The 25,132-nt window shown below is 48.8% G+C and overlaps 1 protein-coding gene across 1 annotated transcript in view; it reads right to left on the bottom strand.

Moving 5' to 3' along the window:
- Positions 1-1,106: 1,106 nt before the first annotated feature.
- Positions 1,107-25,132, bottom strand: part of SUCLG2 (succinate-CoA ligase GDP-forming subunit beta) — a 235,221-nt gene continuing 211,195 nt past the window's right edge. The window contains exons 10-11 of the mRNA XM_081159599.1: positions 20,645-20,765; positions 1,107-2,182 (exon numbers count right to left, since the gene is read on the bottom strand). Coding sequence (XP_081015725.1) covers positions 2,067-2,182; positions 20,645-20,765 — 237 coding nt within the window. The 3' untranslated portion in view covers positions 1,107-2,066. The remainder of the gene's footprint in view (positions 2,183-20,644; positions 20,766-25,132) is intronic.

Below are 25,132 nucleotides of genomic sequence, written 5' to 3'. Positions count from 1 at the left end.
CCTCATTTCAAGGATATTCTTGCTTAGGATGGAACAGAATCAAGTTTAAGAAAATATTGATCAGATTTAAAGTAAATTCTTTTTCATATTTACATATAGTACAGGTGAGACAAAGACTTGGAGGGGATGCTGGGAGGTCAGCAATACAGGGCACTGGAGTAGGCAACACCGAGGACTTCAGATCCACTGCTAGCAGCAGTGCCCCCGATTCCACTCCCGATTCATCAGTAGAGCTGGGCCTACACACACCAGCTTTCATCCTGCAAATATTTATGGAATCTATACTTGTGCTCAGTACCAGGGACAGATTTGAGCAATATAAACTCAGACACTTGGAGGTCCTAAGAAAAACAAAATAAAACTTATTTGATAAAATAAAAGAGGGGTTGGCTACTTCCTTGTTATTAACCCTCTTATAAAATGATCATGTAATTCAATTTCCTTATAGCCCCTCCAAACTGGACTGATCAGAAATATCAATACACATGTAGTATGAACACAGGTCTTTACAAAGAGCAACACACTAAAATGTGCTGATTTTTGTGTACTTGAAAAAATATATATTATTTCTTTTACCATACTAACATTATTAAACTATCAAAAATCAAAACACATTAAAAAAGACATTACTGGTATTTTTCATTCATTGCAAAACAATTAAAAAGGACATGGCAAATATGGAGCTATAACGTGACTTTTCAACTTGTGTCCATGTGAAATTTATGAGAACTGATTAGAAACAAACAAGAGTCTGGTCTGCTACGTATTTGTTTGTTGATAGGAAAACTTAATGCTGGCAGCTGAACCTCATTAGATGGGAGTTTATGCCTGCCCATTTCCCGTAGCTTTATGCAGACTGAAGTCCCAGTTGAACCTGTTAGATATGTGCGACACTTACCTGGGCTTCTGGTTTGTATATAACTATTATTCTTTCATTGACTAATCTCCTAACAGAAATGGTAGCTGATAAAGTTGAGTGGAACTGGAATAATCCTGGGACCATATAACCCATATATAACCCCAACTTTCTAATTTTGGACATATGCCTTAATAAAAGAAAAATTATTTAAGAAATAATATTGACTAAAATGAGAACTACACAGATCTTAGAGCTTACAAAACATAGAATTTTATTTAAATTTGTGTACAAATAAAGATTTAGCAAAATATCACCCTAAACCTAATTCATTCTCCTCCCCACAAATGAACATTATGGAAAAACCCACTCCCTTAATTACATTTCCCAAGCTGGTAGATTATGGGGACCAGGAAGGGCGGGGGGTGGGTGGGGGGGAGATGATACACTCACAATAAAATTACAGTGATGTCTCCTCTTGGAATGTCTTAATTACATCTTGGAATGTGTTTAATTACAGACATTTCCACAAGAATCAGCTCTCTCCAGTTTTCACATTAAATGAAATCTTCTAAAAAATCACAAAAAAGGCTTGTGGAATTATTTTTTCAGTGAGGTAAGGAGTATATTCAATATTAAGGCAGATGGTAGAATCCATGGATGGACTATCACACAGGAGTGTGGACCCTCCATTGTAAAATAGACTTTGGAATGTTCATGGATTTTCCATACAAGGGCTGGAATCAGAAACTTGGAAAAACTGATAGTGTGTAACTGCTATTTGTCTGACTGTCTTAGCGGCACCTTTTTGAGAGTTAATCTGTTAAATGTAGTTTTAAGGCCTGTGAGTTTTTTATTATACAGGATTAAATGTCCACCAAAGCTGCGGGCAGTGAATGGGGATCTCTTTGGCCACACAGGCTGCTCCCCAAAGCCAGCAACACCATGTCTACTGAGCAGGCTCACGGTGACAGAAAGGTGTGAGAACACAGGGCGCTAATTTAGTGAAGACATAAGTGAAATCAGGTTATTCAGGCTGTACAGACATCTGGTTCAAGAAGATGTGGAGTTAAGATTTTTCATACAATGATTCTTGTTTCTCCCCTTCCCATGTTTCACCCCAGTGAGATAACCATTTCCTTCACAGTGAAGAGAGAACCACCCCTTTCACAGCAAATGGACCTCTTCCTCCAGGGACCAGGACGAAGGATCACTTCTTTGCCACGCTGGCCACGGCCTTCTTGGCTGCATCCTCCAGGTCGACGGCCGAGGTAATGGGGAGCCCGCTGTTGTTGAGTATGTTCTGGGCCTCGCGGGCATTGGTTCCTGGAAGAGGGCACCGTGGACAGTCAGTGAAATGAAACGGGAGGTGGAGCCCCAAGAGGCAAAGCCTACAAGGACGGGATGCCTGTCTCACCAACATCAGTCAACTACGACTCAGCTTCAGCTCCTTATGGTGCAGGAATGGCTACTTAAATAAATCCAGATGACACTTTTTTTTCTCTTTTCATCTAAATGTCTGGCATTAGAAAGATACTGTCTATATTTTCTCTGGCATTTAAAAAATGAAAATAATGAGGTTCTTATAAGATTGTGAAAAAAGAAAGATTAGCAGCCACTTGTTCAAGGAGTTTGAAAAGGAAAATCTTCTGAAATGGATTTATACCTTGATTGAAAGTCTGAATATGGAATCTAAAGAAAAAGTTTTGTGTAAATATGAGCAAGACGATGAAAACCCAGGGTATCGGACGGCCCAGGATACTGGCTGTCAGAGCCACACGCGAAGTGCAGGGGACCAACCGATGGTTCCAACCCGCGCACCAGGAAGAGGGTGAAACACAGGTCTAAACAACGTCCTGACCGGGAGGATCACGGGACGGGATCTCTACCAAGCAGCGGTCCAGCTAGACAAGAACCTGAAAGCCAGGACGTCAGAGAGACTGACAGCCGCTTTGAATGATAAAAGCTGAGATTACTGATCATCCAGTCAAGCAAGTTGAATGTGGTTTGGGCCACGCCAGACGTCCTGCAAGGCAGGGTCTGAGTCGTGGCCTAATCTGAGATCTGAAGCTGGAGCCCACGGCTCTGGAGGAATGACAGTCCGTTTCTGTTTCTGCCTCCTCCTATATAACAAAGGGCAAAGGCCCTGCAGATAGCGCTGCAGCCTCTGATGGCACCTCCCGGCCATTCCTGGTGGATGTGCAGCATCTGCTGGCCAAGTCACCCACCCGAAGGTTTGCTGGGACTACTTCACATGCGAAATGCTTTTCTGTCCTTTCAGAGTGAACAAGCCCCTAGGAGAAATGTGATAAAATTTAAGAATCTAATGAAATATCTCATCTTACATCATTTCCTGTGCTTTTATCTAGTTAGCAAGACAGAGCCTATTTATAAACAAAGGCCTAGAAACCCAGGCTGCAGAGCATCTGAGAGTGCGAGGAGAAAGGGGGTGCGGGGTCAGCAGGCCTCACAACAGGTAAAGGCGAGTCCGAGAGGGACAGAGAGGTGAAAAGGCGACGTCGTACTGATTCTCTGGGCCTGGGCCCACGGAAGCAGGGGGAGGGCACACTCGGCCCTGGGTCTTCGGCTCAGTGCTCACTGGCCGCTGCTCGACGCAGGAGTCTGACTGGTCGCTCTCTGTGGAGCCACAGCTCAAGGGGCAGCGCAGTCGTTAGCGGAAGCCCGGGCCTCATCCTGCCTCTGCCGTGCATTGGCTGTGTAGTTGGGTAAATCGTTCCACTGCTTTGAGCTCCGACTTCTTTATCTCCAGACATAACGTTACGACCGTCTTCCACATCACTAATGTTCACCAAGCACTTACATATGGCAGATAGAACAGTCAGAGGAGTCTTTCCAATGACTCGTTACAAGATAAGATACCTGAGGCACAGCGAGGTTAGAGAACGTTCCCATAGTCACGCAGGCTGTGGTGGCAGAGATGGGGCGTGAGCCTCATTCACTAATCACACAATTCTAACTGTTAGAGAGCTATGCTGGCTGTTTCCCTGTAAACCGAGGACGAGAGTGCCGAGAGCAGAGGCTCTGACAAGAAGCAAAGCAAGTAACACCGTGAGAGCATTTTGTAAACGGCGAAGTGTCTTTGGGGACCAGGCCAGGGTCCAGCAGATTTGTGCTCCTCTTCCAGGGTAGGGCTGGGCCTGGGACGTAGCTGCCCAACCAGGGTGTGGTGCCAAGGCCCCCTTGCATGGTCATGTGACCGAGTTCTGGCCACTGGAGGGCAAAGGGATACAAAACACATGCCCACAAAGTCTCCAATGTGGCCCTCGGCACCGTCCTCCCTGCCTGCCTCTGGAACCGCAGCCGGACAACCCAGAGGCACCTTTCTGAAGAGGCGATGACTCCCTCAGCACGGACACTCGGTCCCCTTCTTGGACTTCATGCGCATGAACAAGTCTCTGACATTTCAGCATCTCGTTACAGAAGCTAGCATTACTGTAATGAAGTTTCACTTTGGAAATGTGGCAGGCAGCTTCCAAAAGGCCCATGCCCACCTCCTGGTGTTCACGCCCCTGGGCAGCAGAGGGCTGGATCCAGCCACCTGCTTCTAAGGACTAAGGAGGTAGCAAAAGCGATGGATGCCACTCTGGTGACCAAGTTACAAAAAGCCCGTGATTCTGTCTGCTCCCTCTGACTCCAGCACTGTTCACTGAGGAGGCAAACTGCCAGCTGCCCTGCAGGACATCCGAGGCAAGGAGCTGAGGGCAGACTCTGCCAGCAGCCAAGGAAGAACTGTGGCCTTCGGTTTCCCAGCAGCCACATGAGTGCACCTGTTAAGCCTTGATATGATCTTGCCGTGAGTGACCCTGTGCCTCAGGGCCCGGCCACGCCACACCTGATTCCCCACCACAGAAACTGAGCTCATCAATGTTTCCGCTGCTGAGTTGCTAAATTTCGGGGCAACTTGTTAATTAATGCACATGTAAAGATCTATCATTTCATTAATACAACCTCAGTATGCATTCCGGTTCATTTGGTCGTTTCAGCCAAAGTCGCAGGGGTTGGAAAGTAGGGCAGAGGATAGGCAGGCAGGTGCTGGAACCAGGGGAGGAATCCCCCCAGTGATCCGTAGGCGGGGCTTCCGCTGGGCAGTGGCACAGCCGCAAGCAAGAGCCCGACCCCCACAGAACCCGGCCGGTCTTTGGACCAGAAGGTGGGAAGTAAATAGGTAAATTTTTACCTCCTTCAACACAGACATGGACTAGAATTCTTTCCCCAACTGTCCTCCAGTCTGCCAGGGAAGAATCAAAGGTAAGATACAAAAGGCTCTCCTCCTCCTTCCCTTTTCTTCAGAGCACCCTCCAATCTCAACACGCGGCTCCCAAGGCCTCCAGGGTCACCCGAGGAGGTGGAACCGTCTGCCTGCCTCTCCTCGGCCCCTCGCAGGGTGAGCCTGCCGTGCCCGGGCTGCACCGGGCCTGCCGAGCTCTGTGTGGGGAACCAGACGGTGCAGGAACAGAGGAGCTAGTGGTGGCAAAAATCAGTGGAAGCAGCAAGAGCAGCATCATTGAGCAGGAGTCTCGGTTGTTCCAGGGCTCTAAGTGCATCAGCTCACTTGTTCCTCAGCCAGGACCCCGAGGCGGCTGCTCCTCTTTCTCTTACAGGCGCGAGGACGGAGGCGCGATGACCTTAGAGGCCACTGTCTGGTAGCTGGGAGGCAATGGCACAGGCATCCACACCCCCTCGCCGGTTCAATGGTTTCTGGAGCCAATACTTGAAATACCTATGCTGAACCTTGACTAACTCCTTATGATTTTGTGAGTATATGTCATAATAATAATGTTGGCAATAAAATAGTCTCTACGTTTTGGTGGTTTACAAAGTCCTCCCATGTTACTTCATCTGACCTCATGACGATCCTGAGCTAGGAGTTGATAAATCAGTCCCTTTCTTAGCCAGGAGCACTGAGGCTCTGCGACGGCAGGATCCAGGGGCAGCATTCTTTGCTCCTCCTGCTCTATTTTCACTTCCTGGGGACTCCTGCCTGGAGTTTCAAATGGGCAGCACTCGTCCATGCATGAGATCACCTGAATCTCAATGACGCTGTCGGTCAGCAGCAAGGATCACACACCATCAGGCTGTGTGCTCTCTCCAACCTCCATCTGGCTAACCCCGCTCTGCCCAGGACCCTGCTGGAGGGACCAGGGTGTCCCCTGAGGCAGAACCGACTGTTCCCAAACACTGAACGACTGCACCTGACCCACGAAGGTCCAAACGCTGACAGTGGTCGTTAGCTCGTGCAAACAGACTCGCTGTTCTAATAGTCGGAATGGGTGGCACCCACAGCAGAACACGGCAGCATGGAAGGACTCAGTCGCGAGCAAGCAGGCAGGAGGGCGGCGGGCATGGAGGCGGAGCTGTGCAGCTGGTGAACAGGAGGGCTGCCCCAACCGACCCTTCTCTCGCTTGGGGCCAGCTTCGCTATGGTCCCTGCCGGTGCAGAGAACTGCCACTCAGCTTCAGGGGAGTCCCCTCCTACATGCAGGGCTGAAGTAAACCCTTGACTCTCCCCAGAGACAAATGGGTTGCTCTTCCTTGCAACCAACTAGCCTAACTAAATCAGCTAATTAAAATCCTCTTCAGCACCCAGCTTAACCCCAGCTGTTTCCAAGGGGAAAATGCCTGGTCTGGGAATCTGTGACGTTGCAGACAGGCTGGGCCTTTGGCCTCCCAGCCGAGCTCCACTGCCCTCTCTGCCTGGCCGATGCCCATCTGTTCATGAGGTATCTCTTTAAACGGCATTTCTTTGGGGAAGCCTTCTTTTTACCACCTCCCAACCCCCAAACTAGAGCACGGGATTGTAAGTGAGCTTCCAGAGTACCTTGTGTGTTCAGATTGTAGACTACTGGGGTCGCTTACAGACATTTCTTTCGTCCCACCGGACACAAACTTCGCGGGCTGACGCCTGGTTAGGCTTGCTCCCCAGGATGCCTCCGGCTCAGCACAGCGCCTGTCCCACAGGAGGGACTTGTTCATGGACCCAACAACCACGGGCCAAAGGGCTCACACATGCAAAGAGTGCTGTCGGGGATGGGTGGGGGCTACTCTTTTGATTGCCTGGCCCAACATCCTCAACTAACCGGTTTTGTTGTTTGTAATAGGGCCTAAGGAAAAGCAAGGAGGGATCGTTCCTGAGCTTTCCCAGGGTTCTCCAGGAGCTTCTGCAGGGGCATCTCTGAGCAGGGTGGGCAGAGCAGCAGCGGCTAGTTCAGTGCTCTAGAGTGAGTTCCCTCAGCTGCCACCGGGCCTTTGCCCAGCAGCTCCTCACGGGCCCAGTGAGGCCCAGCTCCGGGTTCAGAGCCGGTGGGCGGGGCCGGGATCAGAGCGGACTCTCGCCTCCAGCTGCTCCTGCAGGGCCATATCAAATACCTAATTGCTTCATAATTTCAGGATCCACTAAAGTGAATTTTAATTATACTTGCAGTTACACTTTAATCACAGCCTTAATTATTAAGCATATACTAAGCACGCTCAGAACTCAGTAGTTTGGAAGGAATTTCACGTTGAAATATAAAGCTCAGGCACAGGCTCCGAGGAGAAACGGAGCGTGTGCAGAGGGACCCAGGTCAGAGGACAGTCTGTACACAGAGCGGGCGGTGGTGCTCAGAAACAGAGACAGATGGACACTCAGAAGAAGAGACAGACAGGTGGAGGCAGAGGGCGAGACACAGAAGGAGGCGGTAGAGTCAAAAAGAGACTGAGAGAAATGAGACACACACATATGCAGAAAGACTAATGGACAGACAGACAAGGGACATACAGAGGGAAAGAGACAGACAAAAAGAGATAAATGATAGAAAGGATAAAAGAGGGAGGCTAGAGATACGGACTTCAGACAAGAGAGTAAGAGGCAGAGGGAGGGGTAGAAGAAAGAGAGATAGATGCCAGAGACACGTGATAAGAGAGGCTCATGAGGAACAGCCCAGAGCAGGACAGGCACGTGAAAAGACAGGGACAGAGAGATGAGGAAAAATGTGAACCTGCCAAGTCCCGTCCACAGCAGCCCTGCCCCAGCCCCGCCCCGGCCTGGGCCCGGCCAGCATCTCCCTGCCCTGGCCCTGGCCCTGGTCCAGCCAGCATCTCCCTGCCCTTGCCCTGGCCCTGGCCGTGGCCCTGGCCCTGCCCCAGCCCTAGCCAGCATCTCCCTGCCTTGGCCCTGGCACAGCCAGCACCTCCCTGCCCTTGCCCTGGCCCTGCCCCAGCCCTAGCCAGCATCTCCCTGCCTTGGCCCTGGCCCAGCCAGCACCTCCCTGCCCTTGCCCTGGCCCTGGCCGTGGCCCTGGCCCTGCCCCAGCCCTAGCCAGCATCTCCCTGCCTTGGCCCTGGCCCTGCCTCAGCCCAGCCAACATCTCCCTGCCCTGGCCCTGGCCCTGGCCCTGGCCCAGCCAGCATCTCCCTGCCCTGGCCCTGGCCCTGGCCCTAGCCCTGGCCCTGCCCCAGCCCTAGCCAGCATCTCCCTGCCCTGGCCCTCGCCCTGGCCCTGGCCCTGGCCCAGCCAGCATCCCCCTGCAACAACACCGAATCACCACCTGGTCAGTCAGCCATCCACTCATGCTGGCCACTCCGCTTAACAGTTACCTGCCCACTGCATGCCTGACAGGGCAACGCACAGAGAATCAAAAGGGAACAACTTTAAAATGAAATCTTGCTCTACTGGTAGAGGACATTATAAAAAAGAACAATAGTAATTATTAAAGTCTTAAAAATTCTCCACCTCTCCATGGACCTCCTGCCACTGGGTGGAGTGAGAGAGCTGTAAACAGAGACACAAGGTTAATTTATCAAGTTTGTTCTTTGCTTCCACCATTACAGGGGAGAGATGATGGTGGACAGAAGATGATGGTGGACACAAATTACAGGGTTTGGTTTAAAGGGAGGTGCACCTTCCGCCTCCCTGGGGCTTTTACCACAGGACTGTGAAAAACACCGCTCTGGCAGTGTGCAGAAGCTGTCTTTTTAAAACTATTTTCATTAACAGAAATGCAGGTTATTTTTAAAGAATACAATAGGTAGCCAGGCTGGGCGTGGCTCAGCAGTTGAGCATTGACCTAGGAGGTCGTGGTTCGATTCCCAGTCAGGGCACATGCCCAGGTTGTGGGCTCGATCCCAAGTGGGGGATGTGCAGAAGGCAGCTGATCAATGACTCTCACCATTGATGTTTCTATTTCTCTCTCCCTCTCCCTTCCTCTTTCTCTGAAATGAATAAAAATATATATTTTTAAAAAAGAATACAACAGGTAGCACTTATTTAGTGTATACTAGGTACAATAAATGTTTGTTGGAGACATGAGTTAAGGGGCTCACAAATATCGTATCACTTTAATCCCTGTAGCAACCCTAACATTATGTCATTTTCTCCCCTTTTACAGATGAGGCAACCGAGGCCCTGGGAGGCTTAGGAACTTGTCCACTGTCCCTACAAGTCAGAGGCTAAGCCAGGCCCAGCACAGGCTATGTGATTGCAGAGGCACGTGACCCATGCCTGGGTGGCAGGAGCCCCAGGGAGCCTGTAAGATAAGCCTCTTGTTTTCACTGGAGGGAACTAAGCCCACAGACAGACCACTGGCTCAGATCAAACGACCAGTTAATGTGGCAGGTATGACTCTGTCTGTGGTCTACTTGGGGCTGGAAAACAGTGGCCTGGAGGGCAAATCACGGCGGTGACTCTTTCTATGCCACCTTGAGCTAAGAATAGTTTCTACATTTTAAAATATTTGGAAAAAAATCAGAAAAATATTTTGTGATACATGAAAATTATGTGAAATTCACACTTCAGTGTCTATGATAAAGCTCTGGTGGGACTCGGCCAGAGCAGTTCAGTGCGTCACTCACTGCCTGTGGCTGCTGGAGGCTGTGACCCACGTGCACGGGCCTGAATCCTAAACCATCCGACCCCTGCTCGAAGCCATTCTTTTTTGTTGTTACTGTTGTTGTTTGTTTGACTCAGAGCGGGGAGGTTGGTGGCAGCAAACCAAACTACATAAAGCACCGATTCCCCCCAACCTGTCCACTGTCCTGTGTCCTTCCTCCCCTTCCAGATTACCCTTCCAAGTGACAGATGGAGGAGTGACCTGCAACCTGAATACCTGGTCACATCACTGTTGTTACTGAGCCGTCAGAGGTGAGCCAGCTCCTAGAGGATCAGGGTAGAGGGCCTGATGCATGGCTGGCTCAGTGCAGGCAGCTTGCCGCCCTTGCTCGGGTTCCAGACAAGAGCTCAGGTAATAACCACAGCTAACACTTATTAAGCCAGGGACCGTTCTGGGTGATTTAAAAACTCCTCTCTTTATAATAATGCTATGAGGCTCCTCTATCTTTGCTCCCATTTCACAGATGAGGAAGCTGAGATTTTAAACCTGGCTCTGTTACTAACCAGCTGAGCAACCCGGGCAAGTTACTGCAGTTGGATGACTATCTTATCAAAATTCTGTGCATCCCTCACATTGTATAAATCAAAGACTGACGATGCCCTGTGGAGCTGTGCCCTGTGCGCACCGCTCCTTGGTAACTCCCTGCAAGGTAAGAAACCACTGCCCAGGGGTGAATGTGACAGTTGTTCCTATGACAGCAAAAGTCACCAACTTCACTGGCAGGAAGCTGGTGGTCAAATTCTTCTCAGCAACATTTCAAAGAATTGTGTGCTTATGGCCACACATGCGAGGCTTAGGACCAACTCTAACGTGGACTCATTGAGGGCTCATGATAGGGGGTTCTGCTTTTGTTTTCAATGACGCTGACCCTCAAAATAGCAATAGAGAAATTTATGTAAACCAAAGGGCGGGCGCCGTGATGTTAAACTCAAAGGGAATGACCCGCTGCTCACAAGAACTTGACAATTCTGCACCCGTGAGGGACAGGAATCATCTTGCAAAGAAGGAACTGTTCTATGCGCCAGAACACCTGCACATGGACTTCACCTCCCTTGAGTCTACCTCAATCATGCACATTCTAATTATGGTGACTTCAGGAATTTTCACTTGTCACCTGTAAGAAATGCTGGCTCTGAATTCCACTAAGCTAAAAAGTGCTGTCATTGTGCATGAGTCTGTGCTCAGGTGGGGGGATGACTGAGGGACCTCATTGCTAAGTTTTGTGAGAAGGTAGGATCTGAGTACTTGGCTTATCTGCCACATTCTTTCTTGCCTTAGGAAATATGTCGAAGATGAGGAGGGAGGTTTGGACACGGTCACCGTGGGGGGTTTGCAGAATTCCAGGCCCTGCTGCCCACTTCTTCTACATCAGGCCGCACAGGACGTTCGTCCCATTGTCTGCCTTTGGGAAATAGATTTCCGTGGCGTGGCCACGCCCGTTCCTGGCACATTGGCCATGCTTCTGCATGACACTGGAAATGTGGCCCACAAAGCCTAAAATCTAGCCCTTTACAAAGAAAGTTTAGGCCTTTGTTCTATATGATCCAGATCTGGCCCCGTGGCTGCAGGGCCAGGCAGAGGATGGCACTGGCTTCCTCTGGGCTTCCCCAGCCACAGCCCCCCTCCCACCCCAGATGCAGCCGCAGCTGTGTTTCTAGGGGAGAGAACCTCACCTCTGCTCTCTGAATCAACAATGGCAAATACGTGGCCCCAGTGTGCCTCCTCTGTCCCACCGCCGTGGTGGGCAGTAATGGGCACAGAGTGCTTTCTATGGACCCTTCCTCACACAGCACTGCAGGAGGCGACTCCAGTAAGCAGGTGGCAAGATGAGAGCTGCACAGCCTCCCTGCTCTGAAGCAGGAACGGGGCCTTTCAGCTTAGGGAGTCCTGCCACTGGGCAGCCCCAAGGCGGCACGCTTGGCGAGAGTCATTGTAACAGGACACACCTGCCACCTGTAAAAGAACACACATGGAATCTACCTGTGTGTCAATTCTCTGATGGCCTATCAAACAGAACCTCAAAGTGTGACATAAGGAGACTGAAGCATGAACAAATGAGCTGACTGACCACTCAGAAAACTCCCAGGGAGCAGCCAGGGGTGGTGTGATGTCAGGTGGGACTCACCGATGCCAGTCCCCACACCTGCCAGTTCTAAGCCCCTCCTCACTCAGGTGCCCCAGGCTCAACTTCTGCTCAGGGAAACAACACCAGGCTCTTGCTTTTGAAGGGATGACCCCTGCTTAGGCTGGGCTGGCACCTGGCTGGAAGGCAGCCCATGCTGAGGGCAGACTACTGGCCTGTGATGTGCATTAGGGGGTGTCTCCTTCCACACAGAGGGGCCAGTAATCAGCACAGCACCACTGGTCTCTGTCCCTGCTGCACGGTGGTAATGACAGAGACAACCTGACTGGAATACCTGAAAGAAGAACCAGCCCCGCCCCGCCTGTGCCCTCCCTCTGGGGTTGGCTGCTGGCAGGACCCAGGGGTCCTTCACCCCGCAGGCCTTACCCGGTGACTGACGTGTCAAGCTGCCCAACCCTGCGCCAGAGTAAGGAAGCTCACTATTGTGCGAAATAGGGCGCAGACGGCCACTTCTCTATCAGTAATGAGGTGACCCAGGCCTCCTGGGTCTTTTTATCTTATTTCTCAGCAGGAACAAAACCTGGATGGGTAAGAATGTGCTGGGTCCCCTCAAAGACCCCAACAACACGCCTGGTTGAATGGGCTGTGGACACAGAGTGATGGTTATTAGCTAAGCTTACTAGGTGGATGACCTGTGGGACCCACATGGACCAGGCTATCGCAACAGAGGCTGAGGGCAGAGGCACCGAGAAAGAGCAGGAAGGCGTGAGAGTCAGAGGAGGGGGCTTCCCAGGTGTAACCCCACTAAGCCTGACAATAAACCGCCTCTTTATTAAGGTCATCAGAGAATCTCAAGTCGTTACATCCAAAAAAGCAAAAAAATAAAAAGTCGCATGCTGCAGACCCATTCCTCTTCCTTCGAGGAGCCAAGTCCTGTTTCTCAGGACGAGCTTCCTACTGTGTGCTAGCGCTTTTCTGAGGTGAGGCACGGGTGTCCCAACTGTGTACATTCAGTCACATGAACCATCTAGGGGTAAAATGAAAACTCGAAGTGACAAATACAATAGATCACTTGTCTGGAAATGTAAGTATGGGATCTGAAGAAGCTTCCAGCAGTCTAATAGCTCAGGAGAGATCCTGCGAGGCTTGCTCTTGCTCCAACGCTCAGGTGTGGCCTAGTTCAGGCTCAGGCATGTTTATCGACTCCGACAATGAGAGGATTACGGCTCGAGGACAGAACCAGAACGAGATTGTGTCCAGCGACTCACTGGGCTTACTCTGGGGATGATGAATTAGCACTGGGGAGGCCACACGGAGATGCTGGTGATGACCGGGAGGAGAGAAGACAGATGCCACCTGACGGGAAACCTAGAAGCTGAATGGCAGTGAGGCCACATGCATGGGGTGGTGAAGGAGGGAGGGATGGAGGAGGCACGAGCCCCGGGGGGCAAAAGCGAGGTGAGAGGTGGGGTGTGCAGGACACAGGAGGGGGACGGGAGCAGAAAGAATGAGAGGTGCGCACTGACCGGGAACACAGGCCCCTCCAGAGCCCCTGCCCAGCCACAGCAGCAACAGGACTCCGCAGGGGAGGAGGGAATGCGGCCTGTGAGGCTGGCGCAGGTGGGGAACAGGGCCTCGCACTGGGCAGGGGAGCAGAGCTGAGAAAGGAGAGAAGACACCAACCTGACAGAGCCCAGGGGGGAAACGTGGAGGCCAGGGGACAACACCTCGGAGCCGGAGCCCTGGCCCTGGGGGCTTGTGCACTCCCCGGCCCAGGACCAGGCCCCACTCAGCAGGGCCCCTATTCTCTTGACTGGGTGGAAGCAGCGAGCCCAGGGCTCAAACACTCTGAATGAAACGTTCTCAACTAGTCGGCCAGAGTCCACCCGCAGAGGCAGCCAAAGGCACCATGACCGCTCCCCTCTCCTGGTCCTGCACCCCAGCATACGAGAAATCTGCAGAGTGGGCAGCGGCCAAGCGCATGGACACAGCCCAGAGCCTGTGGCTGTCTCTTTACACTTAATACTCTGGGACTCGCTTCCCCTTCAGCAGATCAAAGCACTGCGCAGCAATTCTACCGTGCCCACGCTAAGGACACTGGATTGGCATTCCTCGGGAGGGGCTCCAATGTGCCAGTACCTCCGAGGGCAAGGGCAAGGACATGGCCATGGACAGGAGGGCTGGTGCCTTGGCCAAGAAAGCAAGGGAAACAGAATACAAAGCTTCTGCCTTACGGACTTTCACGATGTCAGCGTTAGAGAGTTTAGGGAACATTAGAGACGCTGACGAGGAAAAGAGAGGGCAGAGGGGACTCTTGTTTCCAAAGATATCTGGCAAAAGAGAATCAAAAGGTTTATGTTGCTGAAACAAACCTTTTGGCATTGGGTCTACAATCAAATTTAAAAGATTTCGCTAAGAGAAAGGGGATGCAAGCTGCGCACTACCTGGGCTCACTGTTCTTTCTTTACGAGCCTAACTCGGAGTCCTAGTGAGCACCTGAGAGGCAGCCCATCTCCTCGCAGGCACGCCTGAGACACGGAAGGCGGCTGCGGGCATAGGAGGACGGCGGCAGGTAAAATGAATTCTAAACAAGAGGAAAAGTGCTGTGATCTAGAACTATAAAACCGCCCAAATCCAGAGCTCTGGCTAGAACGCACTGGCACGCTGACCACACAAAGCTATTGATAAACGTCTGTGTATTTCTCAGGGGTATCACAAGTTGGCCTGAATTAACCACTTGGGTAATTTGTATGCTATGTCTACATCGTAAAAGGAAAAGAAAAACTCGTTCCAGATTACGTGTTCTTTATTCATAACAGAAACAACTGTCGACAAAAGCTAATGAGCTCCCCCTCAAACTGGTTGCTCCATTTACCCAGGAGTCTTTTAAGTAAAAATACTTCTGTATCTCAGTTGGTGAGTTCTATTCTGATAAGGCAAGTAAGCACATGTGATTATAAAGTTACCATTTTCAGAGTGGAGAGTAATCCTTTCTTTATCCACTAGTAAAACTGCTTATAATTATTATACAGCTGAGAACAAAGATTTGTTCACAAAATCCCACTAAATCAAGACTGATTTGATTGATCAAACTTTCCTCATCAGGACACTCCTCATACACCACGTGGAAACAGTCTTTCAAATGTGAGCCACAAATGCATGAGATTCACAGCAGGATGTTAGATCTTCAAATGGCCACCAAACAAGCAAGAGAGGCTACCATCTGTATTTATAAGACAGATACTACTAATAAAACTGTTATCAGGCTTTTGAAATGTCTGTTATCTCGGTTATTAAAAATCTCATATTTGTTCAGACTATAAAGCCATGTGTCTGAGGATCTAAAACTTGGAAAGCAGCTAATAACTGTTAGCAACAATAATTATTTATTATTGTAATTCAGACTCCGGTAAAAATTTTCTAGCACACTTGGGGTTTTTTATGTGTCACTCGGCTTTAACGCAGATGTCGGGGTGATGGACACCCTTTTCTCATCTCACTTTTACTAGCTAGACAATGGTGTGTGTTCTGGAAATGTGACCATTAAATATTAATATGAATAAAGATCAGGGAGAAACTCATCGGCTAGGACAGAAAACAGTGCTGGTCGAGTTAACTAGAAACTACCACTGGAGCCATCCAGAATGTTCCGCTCCTTCCTCTTCCTCTGTCACCAAAGGAAATGAAGAGTTGCTCTGTTTAGAAAAACAGGAGGAACTAAATCACACTGTAAAGTTGGGTAAAATGGAACTAAATACAGAGAGATTTGTGGGAGGAGCAAATTTATGTTCCAACCCAGAAGAAAGCAAATGAAAACTTTAGACTGAGAATAAGAGAAGTTCCTCAAAGGCCCCTGCAGTTAGCAATCTCTTCCCGTTGGAAGTACTGAGAACCAGGCCTCCTGAGACAGACCGTTGGTTTTGGTTGGCTTCTTACTTTACCTGAGCTGTTCTGCTGGGACAGTGTCCAGTGCAGCAAGCCCTGAGTGTGCTGCCTGGGGACCTTCCGATGGGGGTGCCGTGCATCTGCCTATCACACGGCTCCCTGGCTCATCCCTGTGCCCCCACGCCCGCCTCCGCGGCATCCCATCCGACCCCGCAGCTCCATCTCAGACGCAGGGTGCCTGTGCCCTGAGGTAAGCCTCTCCCATTCCCTCCAGTTCCCACCTCTGACTCTCCCAAGGGCATGAGCTATGCTGTCGCTGTGGTCATCAGAGGTGAAACCCCAGCTCTGCCTTTCTCGCTCGGCTCTCGCTTTTCTACCCCCCTTTACCTCTGTGCGACCGTCCTGCGGGGGTTTTACATCCCACTCTGTTCTGAGCCCTACTGTGTTGCTGCAAAGCCATTCCTGCCAGAACATGCTGAGCTGTGGCCCTGGGTTTCAGTCTATCACTGTGGGGACCCCAGCACCCATTCCCATGTACTGGGCAGACCTGACGTCTTGTTCTGATCCTCTAAGTTCCCTCCTTTCTTTCCATGATTCAAATTGTACTTATTTCCACATTCCACGTGGATGTCCTTTACCACATGCTTTTGCTCACTCACGTCTCTAATGTGCTGTAACTGTAGTGGCCAGTCCTGAGGGGCTTAAAGGGGGGAGCCAGCAGAAGTGGGCCAAGTGACCCAGGACCACAGGCACTCAGCTGGAGGGACACACACTTCACAGGCGTCTGCACTCCCTCGGCATAAGAGCACTTGCTTGGTTTTCATTTAGTGCCCTTCACAGGGCCTTTATGGATAATACCATCTCCAACTTCTGCATTTTGTTAGCTATTAGTGCCAGAAGTAAAGCTGGAGCAGAATCCCCGTCTTTCCCTTATTTATTACGTAGGACCAGTACAACTTTGGGAGAGCCTTAACCCTGGCGTGGGGCTGCCGGTTCCCAGCAATCACGTAATATGAGTGTCCTTGGTGCCGCCATGCTGAGAACGTTAACCACGCAAGATGCTAACCAACTCCCACAGGGGGGGAAAGGAACAGCGAGGACCCCAGAAATGTCCGGAGTTCTCCTGCGTTTCCTCCCTTGACAAAGGTCCCAGGTGCCATTACAGGATGGGGGCTGTGACGGTGAAGGAGGAGCAGTGTCCAAGGCCATCGTGGGTGTGTGCAGCCTACATAACTCTGGGGACAGTGTGCTCTTTGAGCTCATCCTGACTCAACACCTGCGATTCCCGTGTCACAGGGGACACTCTGAAGCATCAATATTTCTGAAAGTCCCACAGCCTTGCTGGCGGCTCTCCAAGAAGCTCCTGAGACAGAAGCAGATCTAGTAGGACAGACACTTGTTAACATTTTATATAAATTACCTTGTACTGTTTCATTTTCTTTCTTTCTTTTGATTCTCCCAGTCATCTAGTAACTGAGATCATTTCTTATATTTCTATACATCCTCCGTAATACCTACAGCTCAATAACCTGTATATAGTATTTAGTATATCAATTAACCAACTGAAACCCACAGGCATATACCTTGCAAGGGCATTAAGTTAAAAGATGCAAATCTGATTGTCTAACAAACTTAGGAATGTCAAGGCTTCCAAGAGGCTCCGGCAGACCTCTGGCAGCCAGCAGAGATGAGGAAGGGGACAATCAAGGGGACAATCGTGGATGCGGCAGTCACGTGTTTCAGCGTGTTTATTACCCAGATCCATCTAATGGGGAGGTGTTACATGACGGGTCGTTTCCTCCTCCTGGGATACTAAGTGTTGTGTGAAAGGAGAACTGGGCCTTGTAATCACTGGGGAGAAATAAAAGTGGGTAACTTTCTTTCCCAGGACTGTACTAAAAGCTAATAACCATGGACCTCTGCTGACAACACAGGGACGGGAGGGTCAAGGGAGAAGGGGTGCGCCGCACGCACTGACTCGGAGTCACTTCCAAGGGACAGATGCTGGTCTGGAGCCCGGCCCTCCTTTAACAACAGGAGCTGACCTGGAGAACCTGACGGCCACTGGTCACTTTGACCCCGAAAAGTCAGACGTCAACATTTTACTCAGAGTTACACTGACACTGATGAACCCATTGGCTCCTTGGTCCATTTTATTTTCACTGCAGCCTTGCCAATCACTTCCCATTTATTTATTTTCATTGGAATCAGCTATGTTGCATTTACCTTGTTAAGAAGATGTAATTCAGATGTTATTGTCCATGTTAAACTTTGCCAACTGGAGCTTCTGCTATTTTTGTTTTTCTCCTGTGACCGTTATTTCTACCAAGTCCCCCTGGTCCTGATCGAGGTAGCGTCTCAGAGACAAAGGAGGGTGGCGGGGAGTGAGAGGAAAAAGAGGCGCAAAGGAAGAGGCAGGCAGAGAGCGGCGGGCTGCAGCTGTGCTGGAGTTTCGGCTCAAAGGACGGAGACACATCTGGGTCAACGTGTCCCAAGGGGCACGTGTCTGGGGCATGACGCACCAGCATGGACCATGGGGACACAGAGCTGTCCCGAGGGTGACACTGCAGAAATCTACCCGAGGGGCTGCTTGCTCACTGCAATCTGAAGTTTTTGATGATGTTGACATGCCTGCTGCATAGGTCTCACATTGAAGTGCCTGTTTTTGCCTCTCTAGTACAGTGGTTCTCAAAGTGGGGTCCACAGAACCCAGGAGAGGTCGGTCCCTGGCGTAAAACACAATTTTTGTTGTAGTAGTAATAATAAAATAGTCAGAATAAACAGTGATATGCTGGCATTTGCAATGATGAAGCAAAAGTGTTGGTGGGGAAAGTGCCAGCCAGTTACCACGGAGTCAGAGCAGCGGCACCAAACTGTGCTGGCTGTCATCACACCACACACTTGTGATAAAATGGTGCCACTGTCAAGAATGTCCCTAACGGACAGCAAGAAATATTAATTTTACTAAGTCTCAACCCTTAAGTATAGCTCTTTCTTCAATATTTAAAATAACTTTTTAAGTTGCCTTCTATTTTTTTGATTAGGTGATATTTCTTATTTTTAATTTAATTGTTTTCCAGAAAGGTAACTTTCTACAGTTTTCTGAAAAAGGTTTTTTCCTTGCACACAGTCTCCTGAAAGGAAAGTACAGCGGGAAGTCTACACCGAGCTGCGCCCTGAGCTGCGGAGGGGGCTCCGAGGGAAAGCAGACTGTTCCAGGGGCACCGCCGCCCACTGTCCCCTGGGTCCCAGTCCTTGGAGGACAGACACGTGGTGCTTGCGTGAACTCATGATCTGGCAGAGGTGTTCTCGAAAGCAGCTGAAGTGAGTCTGTCACCCCCCGGAAAACAACTGACTATTCTGTGGCTGATGATAAAATTTGTACATTTATATGGAAATTAGAATTCTGGAAAACTGGCATCTACCATCTTGATGGGTTCCTAGTACTTGCAAGCTTCTATGATGAGGATAGTGTGATATGTATCTTTTTAAAAAGTTTTTACTGATTTTAGGGAGAGAGGAAGGGAGAAGGAGGAGAGGAAGGGAGAGACATTGATGTAAACGAGAAACATCGACTGGATGCCTCCTGCGTGCCCTTTAGTACATGGGACGACATGCTCACCGAACTGAGCCACACAGGCCAGGGCGAGGATGGTGTGATATTAACTAATGTGGATTTTTTTATACTGTATGTTGAAATGTGTCAACCTTTAGATTTGCATAATCCAAAATGCTCCTTATGATCAATGCGTGAGATTACAAATCACGCATAAAACCCCCTTCATGTGCAAGGCAGACCGATGGGTTTTAATATAACTATATGAGAAGTTCATTAAAATGGTTTCAGATCTCACATAAAACAAATCTTTAATAAAGAAAATACTGCTTATAGACTTTAATTCAGGACCAAAGAATATTCAAAATTATATGAAATTGTTAAAAAATCTTCCCTTTTCCAAATTCCAAATAAATAGCTCTATGAGGCCAGATTTTCTTCATCTACTTCAACCAAAACAACATATTGCAACAAATAAAAGAGGCAAATATTAAACTATGTATTAAAGGGATTTCAGAAATGTAAAACAATGCTGCTACTCTTACTAAAAATTTAAGATATTTATTTTTCATAAAATACATACTACATATATTTATATATAAAAGAAATAATATAAAAAATAAAATATAGCCCTGGACCGTGTTTCTAAGTGGTTAGAGCATCAGTCTGCACACTGAAGGGTCATGGGTTCAACTCCTGGTCAAGGGCATGTACCTGGGTTGCAGGTTCGATCCCTTGCCCCTGGTCAGGGCACATGTGGAAGGCATTGAATCAATGTGTCTTTCTTACACTGATGTTTCTCTCTCTTTCTCTCTCCCCCTCACCCCTTCCATTCTCTTCAAAAAAAATCAATGGAAAAAATATCCTCAGGTGAGGATTAACAAAAAATAAGATAAAATAATACAAATTTAATTATTAAAAAATATTTTTAAAGCTCCTCTTACCAAATTATTAAATTAATCAATAAATATTGAAATATATAACCCCAATAAACCAGAGCTCTTTGAGTCCACAATTTTAACCGTAAGGAGAGCTGAGACCACAACCACTGCTTTCCCTTGATGAATAATTCTTGGAGCAGAGTTTCTGAGTGTTTCTTCCTAAACTCTAATCTCATGAAATGATTCATAATAAAAGGGCTCCACTCTGGAACACATTTGGGAAATTTGGAGAATCATAACGTGCCATTCTTGGAGAGCTATAATCTATACGAGCCTGTCAGACGCTCACAGAATCACTGCCGAACTGCATTCATTTCATCTCATTGAATCCAGTGTTTCCTTATGTTTTCTCAGGAAGGTTGTGAGTGCAGAACACTCTGGTCACCTGACCTTGGAGAAGGGGTGATGGGACTGTGGAAATCACCCATAACTTACCTTCCAGCCGGACCACCAGGGGCACCTTAAGTTCCAGCTCCCGGCAGGCCTTGGTGATCCCATTGGCAACGATGGTACAGTTGACAATTCCAGCAAAAATATTGACAAGGATGGCTTCCACCTGAAATAAAAAAATAGAAAGGTGCCCATCAAAATGTTGATAGCCAACATTCTCAAAAACATTGGCTAAACAATGGAGACAATTAAAAAAATACTTTTTTAAAACATAGAACATAAAATATTAAACAAGGCTTAGAAAATATTAAGTTAAATTTAGTACTAAATTAATAAATAACAATATATAACATTATCATGTTAACCCATATCCCATCAATCACTTCTCTGAACTCAAAATGAATTCAGTCACCACTCACTTATTATACACTGTCTTCTGCTTTTCTTACACACTTGTCTGGAACTGTTCTGAGTAGTGTCGTTTAAGATTTCAGGCACTAATGTCTTTTCTCCCATGGTTTACACTTAAATTGACCTGTCCTGGTGTCTCATGAACTACTTCAAAGCTAGAAACTTATTATTTGTTGTTTCATATTAATAGGCAAAGACAGAAGCTTTTCCAGGCTTCTTTAGTGCCGTATTGATGTGCTAGAGGTATACTCTCAAAAGTCAGAGGCAGCTTAATTGTCTCAGATAACCTTTTGTATAAAAAAGATATAGACCCCCAACAGGAAGAGCTGCAAGCTCAAACCATAAGTAAGGACATAAGAAAAGTCAAGCCACTGACTGGAACTTTTCAGAAATCTAAATTTAAACCCAGCATGCCCTGTTTGGGCATATTCCAGGTTCCCAGGCATGTGGGCAGAAAGAAAACTGTACTTGTCCTTACTTGATAAACAGGTGTAAGAAACCCTGAAGAATGAGAACTCATTACCTAGACTAATGGGTAACCCCACAGGAAAACGGCTGTTCATCCAGCGGGAGGCCTCAGAATTCCAACAATGGAGCCACCGCTGAATTAGGCCACACTGATCGCAAAGTATATGAGTGCTACATGCCAGTCCTGTTGTTTAAAATGTTCAATTAGTACCCAAAGCACAGGATAAAGGAGCACCTTGCGTTTGCTCAGCACTTAGCTGTTTTAGAAAGTGTCTTTATATGAACCCTCATTTTTAATTTTGATCCTCGCCAGAAAGCTATTCAGAAAGTACAGGGAGGGTTACCCTCTGTGGCTGACAAAGCCACTCAGAGGATTCACAGAATGTGCTCCAGGGTCACAAGCTCACATGTAGCAGTGGTGCCGCTCAAGGTCAGCTCTCCAGATAGCCTACTGCTCTTCATTCTTGCCAGCTGTTAGAGCTGGGGTCCAGGTACACACCTGGGGCAGGGACACACCTTGTCTTGAATATGGTTTCTTCATCTATACAATGGGATAATAGTACTTAGTCCATAAGGTTGTTGAAAGGACTAAATGAGACAATACATGTGAAACGCTTAGTACAGGCCTGTAAAGTACTTACTGTGTATTTATACTGTACATGCATTTACTTCTTTTATTTTAAATTCCCACCTCCTCCCTCCTCCCCTCCGGCAACCATCAGCTTGTTCTCTGTGTCTATGGGTCTGTTTCTACTTTGTTTTGTTTGTTGTTGTTGTTTTTAAGATTCCACATTTAAGTGAAATTATATGTATGTCTTTCTCTATCTGACTTATTTCACTGAACATAATACCCTCTAGATCCACCCATGTTGTTGCAGATGGTGAGATTTCATTGTTTTTATTTCTGAGTAATACCCATTGTATACGTCCCACTTCTTCTCTACCCGTTCATGTGTTGGCAGACACCAGGGTTGCTTCCATGTCGTGGCTATTGTAAATTACACTGCCATCGACATAGCTGTGCATGTATATTTTTGAATCAGTATTTTTGTTTTCTTTGGATAAATACCCAGAAGTGGAATTGCTGGGTCATATGGCAGCTCTATTTTTAATTTTTTGGAGAGTCTGCATACTGTTTTCCACAGGGGCTACACTATATGCGCATTTATTTCAACAAGTAATGATGAGAGTGGGCAGGTCACCTAGACAGCCAGGAAGAATTAAGAACATCTTTCAGCAGACTGCAGCTATGTTGAATTTGAATATAACGAAGAACCAACTTATTGACATTCAATAAAATGGTAATGACTTAATAAAATAAATGAGCAATATTTTTCAAACCAATCGGGGCTACTCCCAAAAAAGAAATGTCGCATTCCCGTTCACAGCAGGCCGACTGGTAAGCAGAAGCTTGCTTTCCAATAACAGCTTTGAGGCACTGTCAGCACCGAGGCTCTGCAAAGCAGCAGTTTCCAAATAGCTGTGGGATGGAGAGGAACTTGCCAGAACAATGAAAGAAAAAACACTCGAGCAATGCTGACTCCACGGGGTCCCCGGGAGAAACCCAGAAACCAGGAAGGGCCACGGTGCGCTCAGGTTTGGGTAGAGCTGGGCCTCCCCGGGAGCGCGCACCGGCACACGCCTCCAACGCGGTATCTAAGGCTCAGTTCAGACGTCGGCAACTTCTCAGTGAAGCCGTCTTGTCTGTCCACTTAAGGGTGACTGACTCTGTAATCCATGGAAAATAGCACGATTGCCCCACATAGCAGTCCTATCACACACACAACAAACCCCCACGGAATCATCTGTACAGGAAGGAGAGCAGGGCAAGAAGTAACCAGACACCTGTGCTCTGGGGTGCCCTGGAAGGAGTGTGGATGTCAGCTGCGGATCTGGTGTTGCCTCAGGGGGTACCAGCTCCCACGAGTCTCACATGTCAGCATCTCACGGTGTTTAATGAGCATGCGACACTGAAAACATACTCTTCACAGGACAACCACTTCAGCTGGTGCTGAGCCCACGGAAAAGCCCTCTTTTCCAACAACAGAGGACAACTGGCTTTGTGAGACTTGCTGAGAAGCGGGGACTCTAGTTCTCAGATGGAGTTTATTCTCCTCTCACCCTGCACCCCATCCCTCCTGTGCAGGTCACCCCTGGGGTCCTCCTCACCAGGTCCATATGCTCCCACAGCAGCTGGCACAACCCACACACAGCGTAACCACCCACTACAGGCGACTTCAGGAGCGAATGGGCTTAACTTCAGTAGACGCTCACTGGCCACCACCTTGTACCAGGCACAAAGGGAGGTGCTAGGGGAGAGGAGACGATGATGAGCGAGGGGCCATTGCTGTCCTCAAGGGGTGCAAAGGCTAGTTTCAGACAGAGCGGGAAGGCGGCAGTTACGATCCTGGGTTTGAGATGTCGCTCAGAGCTCAGATCAGAGCAGAGCCCGTGATGCAGGCGGCTGCCTCGAGAGGCCTCCTGAGCTGAAGAACAGAAGGGGACTGGGGTGGGAGGGAGCAGCCAGGGTGAAGGCCGTTCGTCACCAGAGATGCTGCAGGCCAGGGGGGCCAGGGGGGGCTGAGACCAGGGCAGGGGCTGGGGACGTGGTTCTTTTTGCTTTTTCCAGAGCTGGGTGAAGGTTAGTCTTGAAAGTAGCTTCTCTTGGGTCAGGGGAGGAGTGACAGGTGAAGGGGCTAGGGAGAGAAAAGAGAGTGTGTGAGTGAGCAGGAGATATACAGAGTGAGCGTGCTCAGCGGTGGGAGCGAGAGGGAGAGAGGGAGAGAGAAGCAGTGGGGGGGGAGAGGGAGAGAGAAACAGTGGGGGGGAGAGGGAGAGAGGGAGAGAGAAGCAGTGTGGGGGGGAGAGGGAGAGAGAAACAGTGGGGGGGAGAGGGAGAGAGGGAGAGAGAAGCAGTGGGGGGGAGAGGGAGAGAGAGAGGGAGGGAGAGGGAGAGAGAGGGAGAGAGAAACAGTGGGGGGGAGAGGGAGAGAGAGGGAGGGAGAGGGAGAGAGAGGGAGAGAGAAGCAGTGGGGGGGAGAGGGAGAGAGAGGGAGAAAGAAGCAGTGTGGAGGGGAGAGGGAGAGAGAAGCAGTGGGGGGGAGAGAGGGAGAGAGAAGCAGTTGGAGGGGGAGAGGGAGAGAAAAGGGAGAGAGGGAGAGGAGAGGAGTTTGAGTGCCACCAACAAAGCAGTTAGGAGTTTTACAAGGGGAGCAACAAGACACATGCGCACAGGCTGCTTAGCTGGGCACAGGGTGCCCGTCATCCGGGGCGTGTGTACCGGAGAGGCATCACCACTGGGATGGGAGACAGGCTCTACCAGAGACAGGCCACTCTTGCCCACTACAAAGCAATTTGCTGCAATCTGCACTTTAACGGAAATCTGATTTAAGTTTCACTCTGGGCCCATTCCTATAATTGACTACTGTAACCTGTAATCTGAAACTGAGAGTGAAATTAAGACAATCTGAAAATGAAGGCACTGTGACATCATCACTGGTATTCAGCACTTACAAAGCCGTCAGGTCGTGTGGGCCTCCCATCCACTCATTATCACAACCACTAACACACACTCTGTGACAAGGGCCAGAGCAATTCCAATACCTTCTTTTTTCTTGAGAAAGGGAATGTTCAAGAAAAATGGTGCTGGGTCTA

The sequence above is a fragment of the Miniopterus schreibersii genome (assembly GCF_964146895.1).
Source record: "Miniopterus schreibersii genome assembly, chromosome: 15".
Taxonomy (NCBI): domain Eukaryota; kingdom Metazoa; phylum Chordata; class Mammalia; order Chiroptera; family Miniopteridae; genus Miniopterus; species Miniopterus schreibersii.
This window is presented reverse-complemented; position numbering and strand designations above follow the sequence as displayed.